This window comes from Misgurnus anguillicaudatus, chromosome 16, assembly GCF_027580225.2.
Source record: "Misgurnus anguillicaudatus chromosome 16, ASM2758022v2, whole genome shotgun sequence".
Lineage (NCBI taxonomy): Eukaryota > Metazoa > Chordata > Actinopteri > Cypriniformes > Cobitidae > Misgurnus > Misgurnus anguillicaudatus.
In genome coordinates, this window is record NC_073352.2 from 13103982 (window position 1) to 13124340 (window position 20359).

The following is a 20359-nucleotide window of genomic DNA, read 5'->3' on the forward strand; positions in this document are numbered from 1 at the left end:
ATTGAGCAGACAGAGAATAGACAACCATCGTTTCATTTGACAATTTATTAACAAGAACCTTTAGATTTACATTATATACATTTACATTACAATTAACATTGAATTTTACTACTTTCATCACATCATATGATGGTTGTTTAATACATTTGTTTTGTTATTTTAAGTACAAATAAAATGTTTACTTGAAAAAATATGCATACCAACAATTGTTATGTATTTTAAGGCTCTCAATGTGAAAAAGACTCCAGCTTGTTCTGTGTAGCGTTTTCATCTTGACATCAGAGAAAGATTGTCAGAGCTTTACAGATACTCAATAAATTTTAGCCCTGAAGGAGTGTGAAAAGAAAAATAAGTCAGACATTTATGTAACATGTGCATGCCTTTAAAATAATTATTCATTTTGACAGATACCCTTTAAATATTATAACAGATTTGTTTTCTATCCTGTATTGTAAAAGAAATATTAATATGTGACCCTGGTCCACAAAACCGGTCATAAGGGTTGATTTTTTTAATTGAGATGTATAAATTTTTCGTCATATGGCTTCTAACTATGTAAAAATCTGGAATCAGAGGGTGCCAAAGCAACAAAATATTGAGAAAATGGCCTATATGGGTGATTCTCACGAAACCATTGAAACACCACGGCACTAATGATTTTAGCTTTAAAATGTGTAATATAGTAACATTAAAAAGCATCAGAATTAACACAATACTGTGTTCTACCTTGCACAATGTGTGATTTCAACATAAGAATTTATAATTGTAAACTTTATCTCATTTTCTGCTGGCTGTGTTTGAACATGCATTATGTTGTAATTTAATCAAATTAACACAAAAATATGAAGAAAAAAAATAAATGGATGTTTTTCTAGGCTACTTTAGTTGACAAGAAAATTAGGAAAATGATGTGTCCATGCCTGATGTTCTCATCCTCCGCAACACTTTTTGAGAACAGTTTAAGCACACATACAGAATTTTAATAAAGTTTGATTTTGAGTGACCAAGCACATGGACCAGTTACTTCAAGATGGCTACCAGGTAAGATCATTTTTTTACAGTTAATTTGAAATATTGTCTTGTCTGAATGCTTACATGACATTTTGATTATTATTACCGCAACAGATGCTTATTAAATGTTAATTTAATTAATAGAAGCATAATACTTTGATTTTAAATGCATGTGCAGAATCTCCAAATTATGTTCTTTCAGGTTTGTCATGTCATTTTGAAAATATGTCAGTGTTGATGTTTTCTGACTGTTGCGGTAATGAGATTTTTTAGGACTTATTTTTTAAATTATGTTACAAAAAGTGTTAAATGATAAGTAAACGTTTTTAAATTAATGTTCCCATTTACTCCAGACTTTGTTTTTCAATTTCTGGTGGGAAAAAAAGTAAATTTAAGCAATTTTTACATTTTCATGCTTGACATTTTTAAAACCAAGTTTTCGTGAGAATCACCAATATAGTTGTCCAAATGAGGTCCTTAGCAACTGCATTAATCACAAAATAAAGTTTTGATATATTTACGGTAGGACATTTACAAAATATCTTCATGGAACATGATCTTTACTTAAAGTGCATCTATTTCATTGCTAAAAAATGACGTTATTTTGTGTATGAGGTATATTATAATGTGTTTGCGTGGTTTATAGTAAAAAAACACATTATTTTCCACATACCGTACATTTTTGTAGCTCCAGATATACTGCTTTCCTCAAACACATTGATTTTGTACAAAGCTCACCGACCTTAAAAGCTCTGTCCCTCTGATTGGCCAGCTAATCTGTATGTTGTGATTGGCCTAAATTCCTCTGACATCAGCTGAAAATGTGACGCTCCCAGGGTTCCCACACCTTAGCTTACTTCAAATAAAAGGACCTTTCAAGGACTTTCCAGGTTCATTACCCTCAAATTCAAGGACTTAATGTGGTGACACAATTCAAGTGAGAGCAAGGTTACATTGTGTTACCTTTTAAGATACATTGTTACAGTTCCCTTTCGAGGGAACAAATGGTGAGGCTTAATTACAAAGACAGGGTTATGTGAAAGCCAGGAAGTATATTGCTATCTGAAATATTGCAAAAGACGGCGTTACAGGGATGCAGGAAGTATAGCAGGGGAGATGGAGCGTCTGGTTCCCTTCTCAGGGAACAACAGTTACATACGTAACCAGAAAGGTTTTTGTGTGTCAAACACAACTATGCAAAAAAGCATTTTGGTATGAATCAACATTCACATACAGAAGATATAAGCATTTAAAGCCAACAGTTTAGCATGTGTGCTTAAAAAGTCTAGAATTTTTATGATATTATCCTACACTACACAGGGAATAATCTGGATTTTCAATGACCTGCATGTATGTATGTATATTTTCAAAAACTTCCCAGGGGCTTGAATTTTCCCCCCAGACTCACAAACTTTCAAGGATTTCAAGGACCCGTGGGAACCCTGCACTCATTACCATGTTTGAAAGATTCACTCACAATTCAATGCTGACAGGAGTTAACTTACAGGCTGTGAGTCAAAGCGGTCAACAGGTCCAGGAAGTAAACTGTTGCCTACAATCCGTGTGTTTGTTGTAGTCCAAGAAACAAGATTTACATTGAAAACTATAACTTGCGTCATCGTTTACTTTAGGTTTGCACCTTTTGTGTATCGTTAACATTAGGGGTGCACCGATAAATCGGCCGATGATGCTTGCTATGATTCTCAAAAAATTACTGTGAAATGCCACTACATTCAAAAGCCAGAGGGCGCTCACGTACAGAAACTCAATATGCGCTGCAGGCGAAGAACCATACACACGCAGCTCCAGGAAATGGCTTAAGGATGTATTTATATTGCTGTTCTTCAAACCTTTTCAGGTATTTTCATGATAATAAAGAATATGTATAATGATTATGTTTGACGACTGTGTTGCTTCTTCAAATGAATGTTATAAACAAGTCAAACTAACAGTGCTTTCAGATCGAAAAGGACTTACTGATCACAAGCCGTAGTACATGAAATGGTGGTGAATAATATCGGCTGTCAATTCTGAAGATTTATCGGCCACGTATTATTAGTGTATATCTGCATTTATCAGTGCACCCCTAGTTAGCATGTACTACTAATACACACACACCAAAGGAAATGTAAAATAGTGAATCGTACCAAAGGTGCCCTTTAAAGCAACACTACATAGTTTCCATGTAAAAATGACTTACAGCTCCCCCATGTGGTAGAAAAGCGCAACAGTGCCTGGTATCAGACATTCTTCTGCAGGCAGTGGGAGGGGCGAGGCTGTGTGCTCTACCCTCCACCGCCACTTTCAGAGGGTGCTTGTAGCAGCTAGGAGGCTGCTCAGGTTGCAGCAACAGTACAATGTGTCCAGTTAAAAGTTGTTCTATCACTGAAATATTTTTAGAGACATTATGTAAAGGTAAAAAAACTACATGGTGTTGCTTTAATATACTTATGATTATTGGCATAAAAGAAAAAATTATCATTTTGATGTATACAATTTATTGTTGGCTACTGCTACAAATATACCTGTGCTTCTTATGACTGGTTTTGTTGTCCAGGATCACATATAAACTTTATAGAGCAGTTTCCTGGACAGGGCTTAAGCTTAGTCCCAGACTAAAATGCATGTTTGAGCTGTATTAAGTGAAATCAGCTTGCAATGACATAGGAACTCGCCTCTTAAGATGTACACCAGTAATGTTTTGTGTAAGGTATGTCTGTTAAAACTACTTAAATGTCATGATATAACCAAGGCCTACCCTTAATCTAAGCCCTGTCTGTGAAACCATCCCTATAATCTTTAATACTCGTGAAAAACAAATAAAATATAGAAACGGATACCTTGAAAAAACAGAGATGGTCATCAGCCCCAGGACCAGCTCAAAACTGTAAAAGCAGAGTAATACGGCATTGAGTACAAACTCAAACCGTAAAACAAACGTCTGTAGTAAAAGGTAGTAGACGCTCAGCACTGCACAGGGCACCAAAATACCAACACTTGTAAACAGTGCCAGTGAGCGCTGACACAGGTTTCCCTTCCGGCCTGTAAATCAAATTTAACATGCTATTATAAAATGTATTTTCACCAAGGATACAACAGAATGTAATATTCTTGGTCATGAAATTAAATGATCATCTCAAAGAAAGACTGTGTGCTATCAGGGTGAATTACACTTATACACAGTACCAAATACATTTTTAATGTTTGCATTAATATTCATTCTATTTTATAAACACTATAAACAAATCTGCTACTTCTCAGGTGTATAACAATAAATAACATGCAGGCACACTGACCATAAAAGAGTCTGAGGATTTCAAGGCCCAAAAAGAGAAGCAGAAGAACAACATCTAGTATCAGATTAGCTTGAGTGTAGGGCAGTAACACACCTATTAAAGAGTTACAACAAATTGTGATAAGCCACTTATGAAAAACAGAGTCAACTCCTGCTACTATTACAGGCACTATACATTACCTTTATAAACAAACATAAGACCCTCAGCTATGAAGAAAGCGGCAGAATACCAGCCGTTCAGATAATACAGAATCTGTAGTGGTGTGGAGGACAACTGAACAACTGTGTTAAGAAGACATGCAAAATTAATTAAGGCACAAAATCAAATACAATCGCTGACACGAGGCTTCTTAAAAGGATACGACCGGTTGTCTACCTGTGAAACAGAAATTAAACACCGAATTAATGAATGCAAGTTAACGTAACGCTAAGTTAGATCTAAAACGACATTAACGTTACCTTAAAAGGGTAACGGTATACCAACTTTTATATTAGATATTTAGATTATAAGTAATGTATGTTTTAATATCAAAAGACAAGATTAATTCTAACAAAACCTTAACAAGAGTTAAAGAAAGTTATTAGATTAGTTACGCTAAAATAAGCGACGCCTTACTTCATTTAAAATAATTCAAGTTCATTATTTGAACACTGTATAAACATAGGATATATATAAAACAGAGAAATTCGTGGTAACATTGATTTAAAGGCGATAATGTTTACAATCACAACCCATAGACTGCCTCCGAGCTCTACTTACCGTTGGCCGCCATATTGGATTACCATGGAAACGGCGCGCCGTAGTCCAGCACCAACCGCTATCCAATCAAAACGCGCAGTGAACACAAGTTGATTTTTATGGGTTTTTATTTGAGTACAATAATTTTGACAATGTCTTTATTAAAAACACAAGCTATCTGTAAAAACAATTACATAAATGTGACACCATGCCCCCCGCTTCTGAAATCCTATGGAAACGACGCAAGCGCACCGTTGACGTAGACAAACCGCCGTCCAATCAGAAAGCGCATCAAGAAAACAACTTATTATTTGTGTAATTTGTTTAATTAAAGCAAAATGTGTTGTACTGTATATAAATGGGCAATAGTTTACACCAAGCTGTTGTGTTAAGATTTAGTAAACTACATTAGTTAACATTTTACAGCATTAATACACATTTATAATCAAACGTATGTGTCAACATTTGTAATAACCAATATTCAACTAACCTTAACAAATGAGACATAAATGTAGCACAATACACTGCAATACAGTCCATGCTTTATGGCTAAAACTACAACAGTTTATCTTTGTTTCCTAAATATGAAAGTATATATGACACCACAACATAAGACAAATTTAGATTTTTCTATTGATACGCAAATAAAAATGACAATGTACACATCAATGCAAATTAACTAAAAATGTTATTATTTCTGCTGGTTTATCAGTCACTTCTGGATTGGGCTGCTTATGCTGAACCTTTTTGGTCCATGTGTTCCTAAAAGAAAATAAGATATGTAAGTACTGTACATTTTACCACATTAAAAAAAACACTCAACAGCTATGCAAAAAATAATCATGCACGGAAGTGGTCAATGCTTACCTTAAGCTTTTGATGGTGCAAGACGGTCCTGCAATGTTCACTCTTAGCCTCTTCTTCATTGGCATAGATGACGTTACACAAGTTACAAAAGTAGCCCACCACAGGTCGAACAAACTCTGTCCCTGTTTTTAAAAACATCAGAGGTCAGTTGAAGTACTAGCAATAAGGTACAAGTGGATACATTAAGAATGCAGATCATTATTACCTTTATATATGTCATAACTGTTGCTATGGTATGTATTGAATGCCATATTTACATCCACAATTGGAATATATTAGGATTGGGCTTTAGAGCATGATGTTTTAAAGAAACCTGCAATATCAAGGACTGTGAAACACTTACCCACTGCATCACTTAGTTTTGTGTCTAGCTCTGACACACCATTAGTATCTTTAGTCTTTGCTTCTGGTCCTTCATCAGATGCAGAAACCTGCTTTGAGGACTCCTAAAATCAGTTTAATATATAGGTTAGTATAAATACTGTAGGAAATGTATTGTTGATATAGTATAAAATGCATTGTTGTTGCTTAATGTATACAGTCTATATACACAGTATGTTACTGCTATAATTGCATTGCCATTCAGTAATATTTGGCTAATCACCTGGTCAGAAAGTTGTTGTGTCTTGGATTCATCCTTATCATTTCCCAATTCAGCAGATGTTGGTTGAGAATCGATAGTGGGTCTATACAGAAAATACCTAGGAAACATACTATCAAGATGAAACTTCTGTGGTTCATACTTAGGAAACAATAACTGCTTTTACAGTCCACATTTAAGAAGTTAAAACTGGAGCCAAACAAGTCAAAACAATGAGGCCATTTTGAGAGTATGCAATTCAGGCCATAATGCTGGATTCACACCAAACGCGATGCGGCAAAAACGTGCTATTCGCACGTAGTATGACGCTTGAACATTTTGACTTTACTTGCTTCATTTGCACGTGAAACTCCAGTCATTTGAGACATTTATGTGGAAATTCACGTCATGTGAGGGGCTTTTGCGACTCCGCTCGCTTCCTGCAATCACGTCACTAACGCGGTGCGATTTTCCACCAAAATTCAGATTTTTTTATTTGCCCGTTTCCTCCGGCAACGCTCAATTCGCGTCATTCGCACAAACTTAGCAGATTCGTGCCTACCGTGCTAAATGCCTCATTCGTGCCTCCAAACGCGCATAAACGCGTCTTTACACTGACTTAACATTGAAATCACTAAACGCAAGACCTCCAGACGCATATAAACGCGTCTTTACACTGACTTAACATTGACTCACGCTTGACGCCTCTACTGCGGCTGGTGTAAATGCAGCATTACACATGGGATTAAGATATATTTTGGTTGATCGGATCACAAGTGGATGAAGTATAAACAGGGTTTTTCCATCAATCAATTCTACCGCAAACCAAGAGTTTTCGGCACCTTCCTTACCCTGCGTTCACACCAGCGACAAAAATGCGCTATTTGTGCATAGCTGAACGCTTGAAATTTTGAGTTTACTCGCCTCATTTGCGTTTGAAAGCCGTGCGTAAAATTTTAGTCACTCAAGACATTCACGCAAAAATTTGCGTCATGGGAGGCGCTTCTGCGACTCCGCTCGTTCCCTGTAATCACGTGACTACTAGAGCAAGCTCCTTATTGGTTACCGCGGTGCAAATATCCGCCAAAGTTCAGATTTGCGTACATTCTTTTTATGAATCACACGTTTTCTACACAGCATTTTATAATTGTGGTGTAAGCGTGTGTCTCTCGTCCACTTCTGATCCGATTTATCAAAAATCTAGCATCTAAATCTGTAAACAGGGCCTTAGTAACACAATGCAATTGAGATGAAAGTCCTCAGTGTCCACAGAATGACTTCATACTACCTTTTATTTAAACTGGAATGTTTTGTAGACACTGTAATCTTCGGATGTTTCCCAGCGATTGTTATTTTATTCTTGTTGGCTGCAGCTACAACCTTCTCAGCATCGGATGCATTTTCCATTTCAATAAGCCCCTAAAATAAAACGGAGCTCTTAGATTTAATTCGTAAAAACACTAAATTGGTCAAAAAATTTACAGCAAGTTATTTACTAACCATATGATGAGGGCTAAGCAGCCAATGGCGCTTTACTTTCCCGTACTGTTCTGCAATGCTAAGAAAATCTGCAATTGTGTATTCATCGGTTGGTGGAAGGTTTCTGATCCTGAGAACTTTGCCATAAGGTTCCTAGTGTATAAAAGAGGTAAAGACGGTTAGTTTAGTTGTCTGTTATAAAAAGCAACATTGTCATACTAAAGTTTCGTGAAAAGATTTGCTGATGTTCCTCCTCATCACTGGACGTTTGCATGTCTTCCTCTGCTTTCTCACTGGACGTTTGCCTGTCATCGTCTATTTTCCTACTGGATGTTTGCATGTCATTGTCTGCTTTCCCACTGGACGGTTGCATGTCATCCTCTGCTTTCTCACTGAACGTTTGTATGTCATCGTATGTTTTCCTACTGGACAGTTGCATGTCATCCTCTTCTTTCTCACTGGACAGTTGCATGTCATCCTCTGCTTTCTCACTGGATGTTTGAATGTCATCCTCTGCTTTCTCACTGGATGTTTGAATGTCATCCTCTGCTTTCTCACTGGATGTTTGAATGTCATCCTCTGCTTTCTCACTGGATGTTTGAATGTCATCCTCTGCTTTTTCACTGGACGTTAGCATGATTGAGTCCAGGTTCTCATCTTCTGCTTTCCCAGAGACAGATTCAGGAATTACTCTGGAATAGAAAAAACTAATGTATAAGAGTACTCAAGCAAAAAACATCTATAAGAACAAATACATAATCAACTTTAAGATACCTTTCTTTCACTTGGGAGTATATGTCCGACACTATTATCCTCAAGACTCTGCCACCAAGTTTAAGGTTTTGCCGTTTAGACGCAGCTTCAAGTTTAGAAGCATCAGCAGCATTCACCATCTCGATCAAAGCTTTTTCCACCTACAATTAAAGAAAGATAAACATAACTCCCTCTTACTGCTTTCATTGCGTTTGTTAAGCTAAGAAAAAAAACTCATTGTCTTCCCAACAAAAGCATTGAAAATTTTACCTTTCGATTGCTACGAACCAGACAACAGTCTGCCACTTCTCCATATTTTTTTCCAATGTTCAGCAGATCATTTTCTGTATATTTTTTTGCTTGAGGAAAACCTTTCACTTCAAGGACCCTGCCATATGTCTCCTAAAAACAGACAAAAACTTTTGTTAACTTTACAATGGTAATTTATAAAACATTATTTTCTATAAAGAAAAACAAACTGACCTCAGCACTTGGAGTTAAGACCTCCTGTATATCACCTAAAACAGAAATGGTGATTGTTCTTGAATGAATGCCGAGACATATAACTTGTACAATGAATAAATAAATTAAAACCAAGACAAATTTCATATTTTACTACAATTGCTTTAGAAATAATTAAACATATTAGGTGAAAAACCTTGATCTGTTGTGATGCTGCTTTCCAGATTCACCGGGACATCTGATGCATCCTAAACACAAAGAAGCAAATTCAGGGTGCTCTTCTATATTTAATTACACTAATGCATAAGAATTGGGTTTATGAAGATCGTTTATATTCATTAAAAAGAAAAACAGGAAACTGAGAATCAGGAAACTAAGCAAGCAGGACTCAAGCTGTGCCCCAAATTCAAATGCATCATCTGAAGCCCAAGGAGGATCCATACCTGCTGTTCCCACCCACTGTGCTTATCAGCTGGACACAGCAGAGGCCTTTCTGACTTATTAAAATAAATATGGATTTTTTTTAATAAAAATATAAAACGTTGACGTAGATTAAACTAACCAACAATACATCAAATGAATGAACCTTAGAAATATACAAAAATAAAATGCAACATACACAGAATAACATTAAGGAGGGGGATTAACGGTATTTCATGCATTCTGATTTATTAACATCATTAAAAAGTTGTATTCCTTGTGCTAAACAAAAGCAACAACGAAAGAAGCAGTTTGGATGCAATTTGTTTTTCCAGGACAGCAAGGTAATTGTGAATGAGTTACGTGCATTTCAGAGACAATTGCTTTACAAACAAGACCCAGTTCGACACCGGATTTGCCAATAATTTACAACTGAGTAATGGTGCGGTCCCAACGTTAAAAGAATCCGTTTCAGGAGAAACCACAGGCGGAAAGTAAAGTAAATCAAAATCTAATCTCAAGTGTTTTGTTTGCAATCGGCGCACAAGTGCTTATAATGTAAACAACACAAACATATCGCTGTGCTGTACTCATAACTCTTTATCTCCTCCCACCGTACGTACGCTTCCAAGAATTCAGCCTTTATCGGGAAATAAAAAAACAAAAAGGCAGTTTTGTCCTTTATAAATCTGACAAAAGACTCTTTAAACATATGAAGGATGAAATGCTAATCTATATTAACTACGCTAGATTAACATCAGATTGGCGAAACTTTGGGTGTTATGTGATTTTTAATACAAAACATAATTGGCAAGAACCTTTTTTTTTTTTTAAAGATTTTGGGGGCTGTGATGGATAGAAACAAATGGATCCTTCACAGACAGAAAAAGGATGCATTCTGAAGCCGCATTTTAAGCAGCCTTCAAATTAAGATGGCCTTACTAGCTTTCAATCATGCTACCGCAATTGAAGGTCTCAGCCTTCGAATTGGGACACAGCTTCAAGCTTCAACTTCAAAATGTGATGTCAAATGTTACCCTTTAATTGTGTTTACCTGTTCCATTGCCTCATGTTCGTCTTTTGGTGCATCTTGGTTTTGTTGAAGCACTTCAGCTTTCTTACTCTCGTTTGACGCATCTGAAAATTCCAAAGTTTCGTCTTTTGGTGCTTCTTGGTTTTCCTGAAACTCTTGGGATTCCTTACACTGACTTGTTTCATCTGAAGTTTCCTCAACTTTGTCTTCTGGTTGATCTTGGTTTTGTTGAAGCTCTTGGTCATTCTGGAGCACCTCTTTGGCTTCCTTACAGTCACTTGATTCATCTAAAACTGTAGTATTTGAAACACTCTCTGAAGGTATTGTGTTTTCATCTGACTCCTTCACGTCCTGCATGTCTTCAGATACTTCCTGTTCAGTCAGAGCGGCTGAGGAATCCAGATCCTCTTCATCGGAACACTCAATGTCTTGATCAACTTCAATGAATTCTTCATCCGAGTTAAGCTCTTCACAATCATCTGCTATAACCGCCACTCCTTCAAGATCACTATCATCACACACAATATCAGATTGATCCTTACCATCTTCGGTTTTCTTCTCAACAGCCTCCTTAGTTTGTTTGTCTTTTGAAGGAGATTTTTTGGAGCGAGTTCTAGATGAGCGGTCCCGTCTAGAGCTTTCTCTAGTTCTCTCTTTAGAGCCTCGACGTTCATCTCGTTTCGTAGAGTCAGTACTTTTGTGAGACCTGGACCTTTCTCTTCGCTTGGGGCTGGGAGAGTCTTTTCGAGAACTGCGAGATCTTCTTCGTGGGCTTAAACTCCTCCTCCTCCTCCTGCTGCTAGATTCTTCTTTCTCAGCACATTTATCACTGCATTATGAAGAAAAATAATCAAATATGGCATTAAGGCAATGTTGTTGTTTGTGTTGGGCTAGTCGTCACTCTCATCATAATTTAGAGCAATGTTTGATATGTTAGATATGTCACCCCACAGTGCTTACATGAGAAATCAAACATTTTAAAAACCACATAACACCTTTTAGGAAGAACACTTCAAAACAATTGGTGTGTTTTTAACGAAACACATGATCAGCAGAACATATTTACCGAAGCGTATGGTACTCAGTTGAGAAGCTAACATTAATGTTTTTTGCTTTTATTTTGAGTGAATGGGTTGAATAATGCTCCACCAATTTGCTGGCTTCCTCTGCAGTGCCCATCTCCATGTAAGCCTGTGAACAAAACAGCACAGCCTTTACACAACGGGTGACTGAAGAGCAAGAACACTACATTTAGTAAAGTAAATAAACAGAAATATTTTTGATAATATATTATTAATTAGGCTACCCGGTTTGGCACAAACAGGGTATTTTTCAGCGATCCAAAACGCTTTGCAATGGCCATCAACTCAGACTGTACGCCTTCTCCAGTAGGTAATGGTGAGAAGCTTACTACACGTGAAATCTGTGAAACATGCAGAAATAGAGACAACATTTTAACTAAAATTAAGCAATTTGATGCAGATGCCTTAAATCATTTTAATGATGCTGAGCGTAAGGGCTGTTTTTGGTCATGAAGTGTTCTTATAACTACTTTGATAAACCTTGAACATTTCAAAAATAAAATGATCACATTTTGAAAAGTTTATGAGCATTATTCACCTGTAAGAAACTGCATGGCTCAGACAGAGAAAATTCAATCAGTTTGCTTTTAACCCTCAAGGGGTTGTCTATGAAATATTTGACTATATCCGATGCCTGGTCCGCTGTACACATCTCCGCAAAAGCCTACAAGATTTAAGATTTATCAAGAAAACGTGTTAAGCATTTAAGCATGAAACATATATGTGTGTTAGAAAATAAACCATTAAACTCCATACCATCCTCGGAAACATGACCAATTTTACAATCCCTCCAAACTGTCCAAGCAATTTTTTTAGGTAAGCTTCATCCACTTCCTCCTCTTCGAACTTTATGCACACCGTTGTGTACTGCATTCAAATATATTCAAACACTTAATCTTTAAAAGTTTTAATGTTTATAAGCAAGAGAAAAAAAACAATGACAAAACAGATCTCACATTTTCGGTTTTATTCTTACTGCTCAACGGTTCCCTTTTAGTGCTCGACAGTCCACTTCGGCTACTAGAGGAGACATTTTTGGCTCTAAGCTGTGGCTTCTCAGAGGATGCATCATTCCTGTAATAACATTTAGTTTCAGACAGAAACATACTGACAGAGTGCTTTGTAAGAGGACATAGTGGGATTGAAAATACCTGCGAGCTGTTTGTATCTTCTGATCCCATTTTGGATACCTAGAGTAAAGAAAAAAATAAATATGACTGCTAAAAAATTAATACACAGTAGCTGTGTCTCAATTCTAAGACTGTGACCTTCTATCCTTAGCAGTGCAGAGGAATAAGGACGCATTTTGTGGCTTCATATTGGAAAGTAGTGCCCATCTTGCCAATTTATAAGTTGTGTTCGAAGTTACAAAAAATGCTGTGCACAGCCCAACCTTAAATGGGCACTAAGCGTGCACATGTGTACAGATCCTGTCATGTGAAAGACAGGTAGTAAAACATGCTGTGCAAAAATATATGTGGCGGTCAATTTTGTGGAGCTATTTTCTTGGCGAAAAACATAGTTAAGGAAAACATAAATTCAGTATAAAAGATTAAAGGATTAGTCAATTTCCTTAAAAAAATCCATATAATTTACTCACCACCATGTCATCGAAAATGTTAATGTCTTTCTTTGTTCAGTCGATGAGAAATTATGTTTTTTGAGGAAAACATTCCAGGATTTTTCTCTTTAATTGACTTTAATGGACCCCAACACTTAACAGTTTTAATGCAGTTTAAAATTGCACTTTCAAAGGACTCTAAATGATCCCAAGCGAGGCATAGGGATCTTATCTAGCAAAACGATTGTCTTTTTTGGGAAGAAAAATAAAAAATATGCACTTTTAAACAACCTCTCGTCTATATTCAGTCCTGTGACGCGTCATCACGTCAGGAGGTCACGGATGACATATCAAAACTACGCCCTAGTGTTTACAAGTGTGGAGAAAGAGGACCGTTCCGACGTTGTTGTATGTCCAATGATACAAATTAATGTCTTTGTGTCAGTTTATTGTTTAAATGGTCCGCAAATCTGCGTTTCATATATGTAACACGCAGAGGTGGAAAGAGTACTGAAAATTTGTACTCAAGTACAAGTACAAGTAGTTGCTAAAATAATACTCAATTACAACTATAAGTACTGGTGTTAAAAATGTACTTAAGTAAAAGTACAAAGTACCCCCTTAAAAACTACTCAAGTACAAATAACTTTTTAGCCGGTGATATTTATTGAATAAACATTAAATCCATTGAATGAAATCAGAAATATGAATGGATTAAAAACAGGCAATTTGTGTTTTATATGAATAAACACATAGTACAGGAATTTTGTTTGTTTAAAGAATGTTAAATGATTTTAACAGCAGCTATATTATTCATATCGTTTCTTCATATAATTTTTATCAAGTTATAAAAATGGTCTAATGTTATTATTATTGATGAATTATGATGCAACATAAATAAGCTTGTTGGGTTATTTTATTTAAAAACAGATTTTTTTTACATTAACTCATTCCCCACCAGCCATTTTTCGAAAAGTTGCCCGCCAGCATTTTTTATGATTTTCACAAAAGTTTTACAAAATGCCTTCCAGGAAAATTTTCTTCTAAAAATATATAAACATACAAATATATCAAATAAAAGAACAGACCCTCTACTTTCAAACAAACAATAAAAAAAGTGGAAAACCGTTTCATCCTATTTTTTCCCTGCTTATAAAGTCTTAAATATTGGTATTTTTCTTTACAAATACACATTTTTTTTTATCAAAAAGCTGAAACAATTGCATTTTTGTGAAGGAATTTAGTTAGAGATCAGATTCAGAACGAATATCAAACATAAAATTTGTAAATAACGTTTTGGCTTCAGTTTATCCATAAATTGGGTAAGTCCGCTATCTAGTGGACAATCGCGGTATTGCACATTAACAAATTCTTCAGAAACACGTTTTTTATGCAAATGTTTTTTTCTTAATTTACAAGATAACTCGTCAATGGCGGGGAAAAGAGTAAAAAAATATTATTGGACAAGAAAGCTTTGAAAAAGTACCCTACTAATATTTCAAAAGTTATCAGCATTTAGCACCGACATATGTGTAATTTAGACAGGCTGTCAGTGCAGTTACACTGCTACACCCGTGGGACGCGGCAACAGACAAATTTGATAAAAGAGTCCTTATTAGACTGTTTATTATTATAAGCTTAAAGCACCGATTCAATATGAATAATACAATGTTGACAATGACATGACATTTAACTTTGAGCGCCATTTTACAATGCTAAATCTTTTTTTACGGTCTATTTGCTCGTCACCTAGGTAACTGAAGCTCATGTTTCAAGTGATGTTTTCAGTCACATTATCGTGAGGTCTACGCAACATTAAAAACGAAAACCATCATATAAATATGGTTATAAGTCTTCTTACCATAATGTGCTTTTTGAGATTAGAGGCTGAAGTATTGTAAGCCGAAATCACTGCAGATGGCAAAAGTTACAGCCGTCACACAGCCGGAAGAAGAAGAGAAGTTGTTGATTAAAAGTGCATATTTTTTATTTTTATTGCCAAAAATGACTAACTTTTCGCCAGATAAGACCCTTATACCTTGTTTGGGATCGTTTAAAGTCCTTTGAAGGTGCGTTGAAACTGCAATTTTAAACTGCATTAAAACTATTAAGTGTTGGGGTCCATTAAAATGAGAAAAATCCTGCAATGTTTTCCTCAAAAAACATAATTTCTTCTCGACTGAACAAAGAAAGACATCAACATTTTGGATGACATGGTGGTGAGTAAATTATCTGGATTTTTATTAATGGAATAATCATTTAAGACATTTATAATTCATACAAGAAAAAAGCTTAGCTAGGTTAAATGCATAAAATAAAATTGCAAAAATGAAAAAAACTAGATGACTTACCTTTCCACAAGACTGAGTTGACTATTAGCATGCTGAGCTCCTTTTATATGCAAAGACCAGTCCTACAAAAGGAGAATTTATTTCATAAAAAATAACCCTCAATTTTCATTTATAACTTAATTTATAGTATAAAATATATATCATATCTACAATGCATATCTATATAGTGAAGATACTTTCATTTTAAAATAACACATACAAGTTACAAAAATAGCTGTAAAATGGCAGGCTTTCATAGCTAAACACTTACAGATGCATCTTCCAGTAAATGCTGTTCTTGAATTTAAGTTAATTTAAAAATACATTCAGTCATTATTTACTCACTCTCATGCTGCTCCAAACCCGTCATTTTTTTCATGTGATTCTTTAAAAAGTTTTAGCAACCAGTGGCCATAAATCTCCATAAGTAACAAAATAAATTTCACTCATTTTAATGTAATTTAAATAATAGTGTACTGTATGAGAGTTATAATAGTCTGTATGAATGTGCTGATATCCATATTATTGCTTTTGTGTAAAAAATCATTATTACATATATATTACGGCTCTCAAATCATATTCCAGGGAGCGCGTACGACTCAACCTCTGCTGAGGGATAATAAAAAACATTAAACGGTGATTTTTGTAAAGTTGTTTTAAAAAAGTATAAAATATTAATTTTACATCAAAAAATTCATGATTTGTTACAATAAATTATCCCACACGTCCTGAAAAGTGAATCCGAAACATTTTGATTGACCCCAGGTGGCTGGCTGCGATATAGGTAATAAGCCCAGCCCTCTCGGTGTAAACAAAAGGGACGAGAGCCAAACTTAAAAATCAAATTACACTTTAATACATTTTTCACAAAGATGTTACTGTCATTTTACTTGTTTTCCATCATGCTAATGTACTTAAGTGTTCGTTTTAGTTATTCAATGCTATTAAAAAGTGGTGTGATGACATGATTTGTGTCTGTTAGTCAAACGGTAATATGGGCAGGCTTCTTTTTTCTTATTTCTCGTCCATCTTTTACGCAATCTATGTGGCAGATGTCATATATTGTATTAAACCATTTTAATAAAGCGTCTTTAGTATTACTTGTACTATTGAGTCATTGACAGCCCATTAATAATTTAATATTAATAAAAAAGCAGTGTTCTTTTTCTTCAACATTTCTCCTTATGTGTATAATGCAGTAGAGTTATACCAGTCTGAAATGACAGGAGGGTAAGAAAATAATGGCAGAATTTTGGGGTGACCTATTCTTTTATTGGTTAAAAGCTAGCCACTTTGACTTACCTGTTTTGCTGCAATACATCAATCTGTAGATAAAAGTCTGATAAATAAGCTGGTAATGCAGGATCTGTGAGAGTAAAAAGCTACTTACCTTGTTAGAGAGTACAGTGATTTCGCAGAGTACGCAAGCATAGGGAAATACAGGTGGGGTTTTCCCGTGGAAGTCTGACGCCTCTTTCCTAGTTGGCACCGTATAAATCGGCTCTGCCCTCCATGTCTCCGAAAAGCGACCAACGTCTCTGCTGGATAGGTGTGAGGGTTGACTTGTGTTTCTGCCAGACTGGATGGAGGAATAACTTATGTTGCTACTGGACAGGCTGGATAAATACGCGGGTTGACTAATGTTCCTGCTGGACAGGTGTGAGAGTTGCCCAACATTTCCGATAGACAGCTGTGAGGGTTGCCCGATAACTCTGTTAGAAATGTGTGAGGATTGCCCGACAGTTTTGCTAGACAGTTGTGAGAGTTGCCCGATATTTCTGCTAGAAAGCAGTTGGGGTTGCACGATATTTCTGCTAGAAAGCAATGAGGGTTGCACGATATTTCTGGTAGAAAGCAGTGAGGGTAGCGCAGCACTTCTGCTAGACAGGTTTGAGAGTTGCCCGATATCTCTGCTGGACAGGTCTGAAGGTTGCCGGACATCTCTGCTGGACAGAAATGAAGACTGGCCGACATCTCTACTGGACAGGTGTGAGGGTTGAACAGCATCTCTACTGGTCAGATATGAAGGTTGACTAATGTCTCTGCTGTAGTTAGAGTAGGACTGTTGAGAGACAGCTGTAGTTTTCTGCTTTGATGTTTCTTCTGCATAAGATGGCTTATCAAAATAAGTATCTTTGTCTTTCAGATGGTTGTACTCGACCACATAATTCAATTTAGAACTGGTGTACGCAGGTTTTAGCGAGCTAGTTTTTCGGATATTTCCCCACCGTTCTTGCCAGTTCTGGTCTTGCTCTCCTTGACGGGAATATGACTCACGAACAGGCAAATCAGATGAATACTCAACCGGTTGAGTGTGGCTCTCATCCTGCCAGGAGCGACCCGATGAACCGTGTTGCAGCGTGCTGGACCTAGATGAAGACGCATTGGCCGCTTTTTTCTTTTTGATCTCCGCAAGAAGATCCGGAAGTTTTTCGGCAGAGATGAGATGCTCTGGGAGTTCAGCAAGAGTTTGAAGGTCCTTAGTATCTAATCCACAGCTGTGCAGAAAGGACAAAGCCTTACCAGGTGGAAGAGACGTGGTTGGAACCACCGTCTGCTCTGGAGATGCAGCACTAAATCTTGACCTGTAAGCACCAGACTCTCTGTGATACATACGTTGCGAGTCGGCGTACATGTCACGATTCGTGCCAAAATCATCTTCCGGTTTACGGTATGGAGGATTGTAGGACATGTCAAAGTCTCAAGTGGCAAATGAGTCGAGCAGAATCTTTCAGGCACTGCCAAGAACAGCCGCTCTTGCAGTGATGGTTGGTTCTCACCTATCAAAACAAAATGGTAAGTAAGGAGAATGTGAAGAGATCAGCTTCGGGTTAGGGATCTGCCGGTCAACCTGCCGTTGTGCGTCATTTTTATCACTCTTACCTTGAGATGAGAAAACAAATCATTCACACTTTGTGGATTTGCTGTAATGTCTGTGGGTGTGTGATGTATCAGGCCAATAACAGGAAAACTAGCAGGTATGTACAGTGGTGTAGTGGTGCCTGGAAGAGTGGGTATACTCTTAAGTTATGCCCACATTTTTTTTTTTTTTAAGTAGAAGTGGGTATACCCCATGCCATCAAATAAAGAAGTGGTTATACTCCGTATGCCTGCGTATACCTTAACCCTGCACTACACCACTGGGTATGTACTAGTCCTGGAGGCATCTCAAAAATGGGTAGTTGACATATAACCAAGTTACCAGATTGCATTTTTTTAACCCAACATTGGTTTAAAATGTAACATTAAAAAGAGGATATGCAAATCTAATGTCGCGTGACTTGACAATTTTACGCAAAGCTCAACGTTTAAAAGTACAAACACTCCGTGTAGTAAAGCAGTATGTATAACAATAATAATAGAAAAGTGTGTTTAAAAATACGCACATTGGCGATGAGAATATCGCAGGACACTAATAAAACTGATATCCAAACGTTTGTTGAAATCGGTGCTTAGCCCTTGCGCTAACGCTAGCATCTATGCTAACGCAGTAACGGTCGGTTTTTTACTTAATATAGTATGCCATGTTATCTGTATGTGAACTTACTAATACAGATAATACTCACAAATTAAATATTCGCTTACTCACAAGACTTACCTACACAAATTAAATTTAGGATTAGAAGATCTGTAAAGCTGCAGCTCAGGCCACAAGCCGTCTTTTTCTCTTCGGAATCGGAAACAACGATGTTTTAAAATAAAAGTCTTGTTGCTCGTATCGCTCGTACTAAAAACATACTTTTTTGCAATAAAAATATATAAATAAACACTGTTATATTATTTACACGTTGTTACTACAAAAGAAATATACGGGTTAAAAATCTTTAAAAAAAATAAAATGAAAAAAGTCCCATATTAAATTCTACATGTAATAAATATGTAGGGGCGGTTTCCCGGACAGAGTTCATCCTAATCCCAGACGAAAATGCATGTTTTAGCTGCCTTAAAACATCTTGCACTGACCTATTTTAACAGATATATCAGTGCCACTGTTTTGTCTCAAAGACCCAGACCAGTATTATTATTATTTTGTAGGGGTGGTTTCCCGGTTCGGGTTTATCTTAGTCCCGGACTAAAATGCATGTTTGAGCTGCCATAATTTCAGAACACCTTGTACTGACATAATCTTAACATATATCAGTGCCATTATGTTGTCTCAAGACGCACACCAGTACTGTTTTTTGTGAGGTTTATTTGTAAAAATTATTTCCTACTGTCCTAATTTAACTAAGGCCTAGTCCTGGATTAATCTAAACCTTGTCCGTGAAACCGCCCCGTAATGCATGTTTGCAAAAACTACTTAAATGTCCTAATTTAACTAAGCCTAGTCCTGGAATCATCTAACCCTATCCGAGAAACAGTCACATAAAAGTATTTACAATAAATATAGCACTGTTTACTTTTTGCAATCCCTCTTGTTTGGAGGCAGTATATTCAAAATATTTATGACCAGATCAAATAAAAAAAGTATTTTATTGGAATTACATACTAGTCAATATTTAAAGTGGATAAAAAATTTATCCAAGTGCTCCTAAGACAAGAATGGGTATTTTTTTAAAGACATTTTTAAATATTTGAACCACTTTAAATGTTGACTAGTGTAGTTTATTTCTGACACAGTGGTGATGGCGCAAATAAAGTTTTGATATCTAAACTATTAAAAAACAATTATTGACAAGATTGCTCAAAAAATTAAATGTGAAAAGTAGATTTTTTTAAATGACTGGCAATTTATTTTCTGCAGCTC

General features: G+C 36.2%; 2 protein-coding genes across 3 annotated transcripts; both read right to left on the reverse strand.

Annotated features, from left to right (window-relative positions):
* Positions 1-128: 128 nt before the first annotated feature.
* tmem216 (transmembrane protein 216) lies at positions 129-5187 on the reverse strand. Its single transcript, XM_055177942.2, has 6 exons — positions 5067-5187; positions 4669-4682; positions 4487-4580; positions 4308-4400; positions 3852-4053; positions 129-326 (listed from the first exon to the last, which is right to left on the reverse strand). Exons 1-6 carry the CDS (start codon positions 5077-5079, stop codon positions 311-313), a joined length of 432 nt encoding a protein of 143 aa, XP_055033917.2. The 5' UTR covers positions 5080-5187; the 3' UTR covers positions 129-310.
* On the reverse strand, positions 5156-19354 carry matr3l1.1 (matrin 3-like 1.1). 2 transcript variants are annotated; one of them, XM_073854135.1, is made up of 21 exons: positions 19211-19354; positions 17003-18392; positions 15634-15695; positions 12873-12911; positions 12678-12795; positions 12478-12588; positions 12260-12385; positions 11946-12062; positions 11706-11830; positions 10661-11468; positions 9383-9434; positions 9208-9242; positions 8995-9126; positions 8746-8885; positions 8218-8663; positions 7993-8120; positions 7781-7911; positions 6517-6613; positions 6256-6358; positions 5913-6034; positions 5156-5807 (listed from the first exon to the last, which is right to left on the reverse strand). In XM_073854135.1, exons 2-21 carry the CDS (start codon positions 18302-18304, stop codon positions 5778-5780), a joined length of 4224 nt encoding a protein of 1407 aa, XP_073710236.1. In that variant the 5' UTR covers positions 18305-18392; positions 19211-19354; the 3' UTR covers positions 5156-5777. The 2 variants fall into 2 exon arrangements, with proteins under 2 accessions (XP_073710236.1, XP_073710237.1); XM_073854136.1 differs by having other exon boundaries at positions 19215-19311.
* Positions 19355-20359: the final 1005 nt, after the last annotated feature.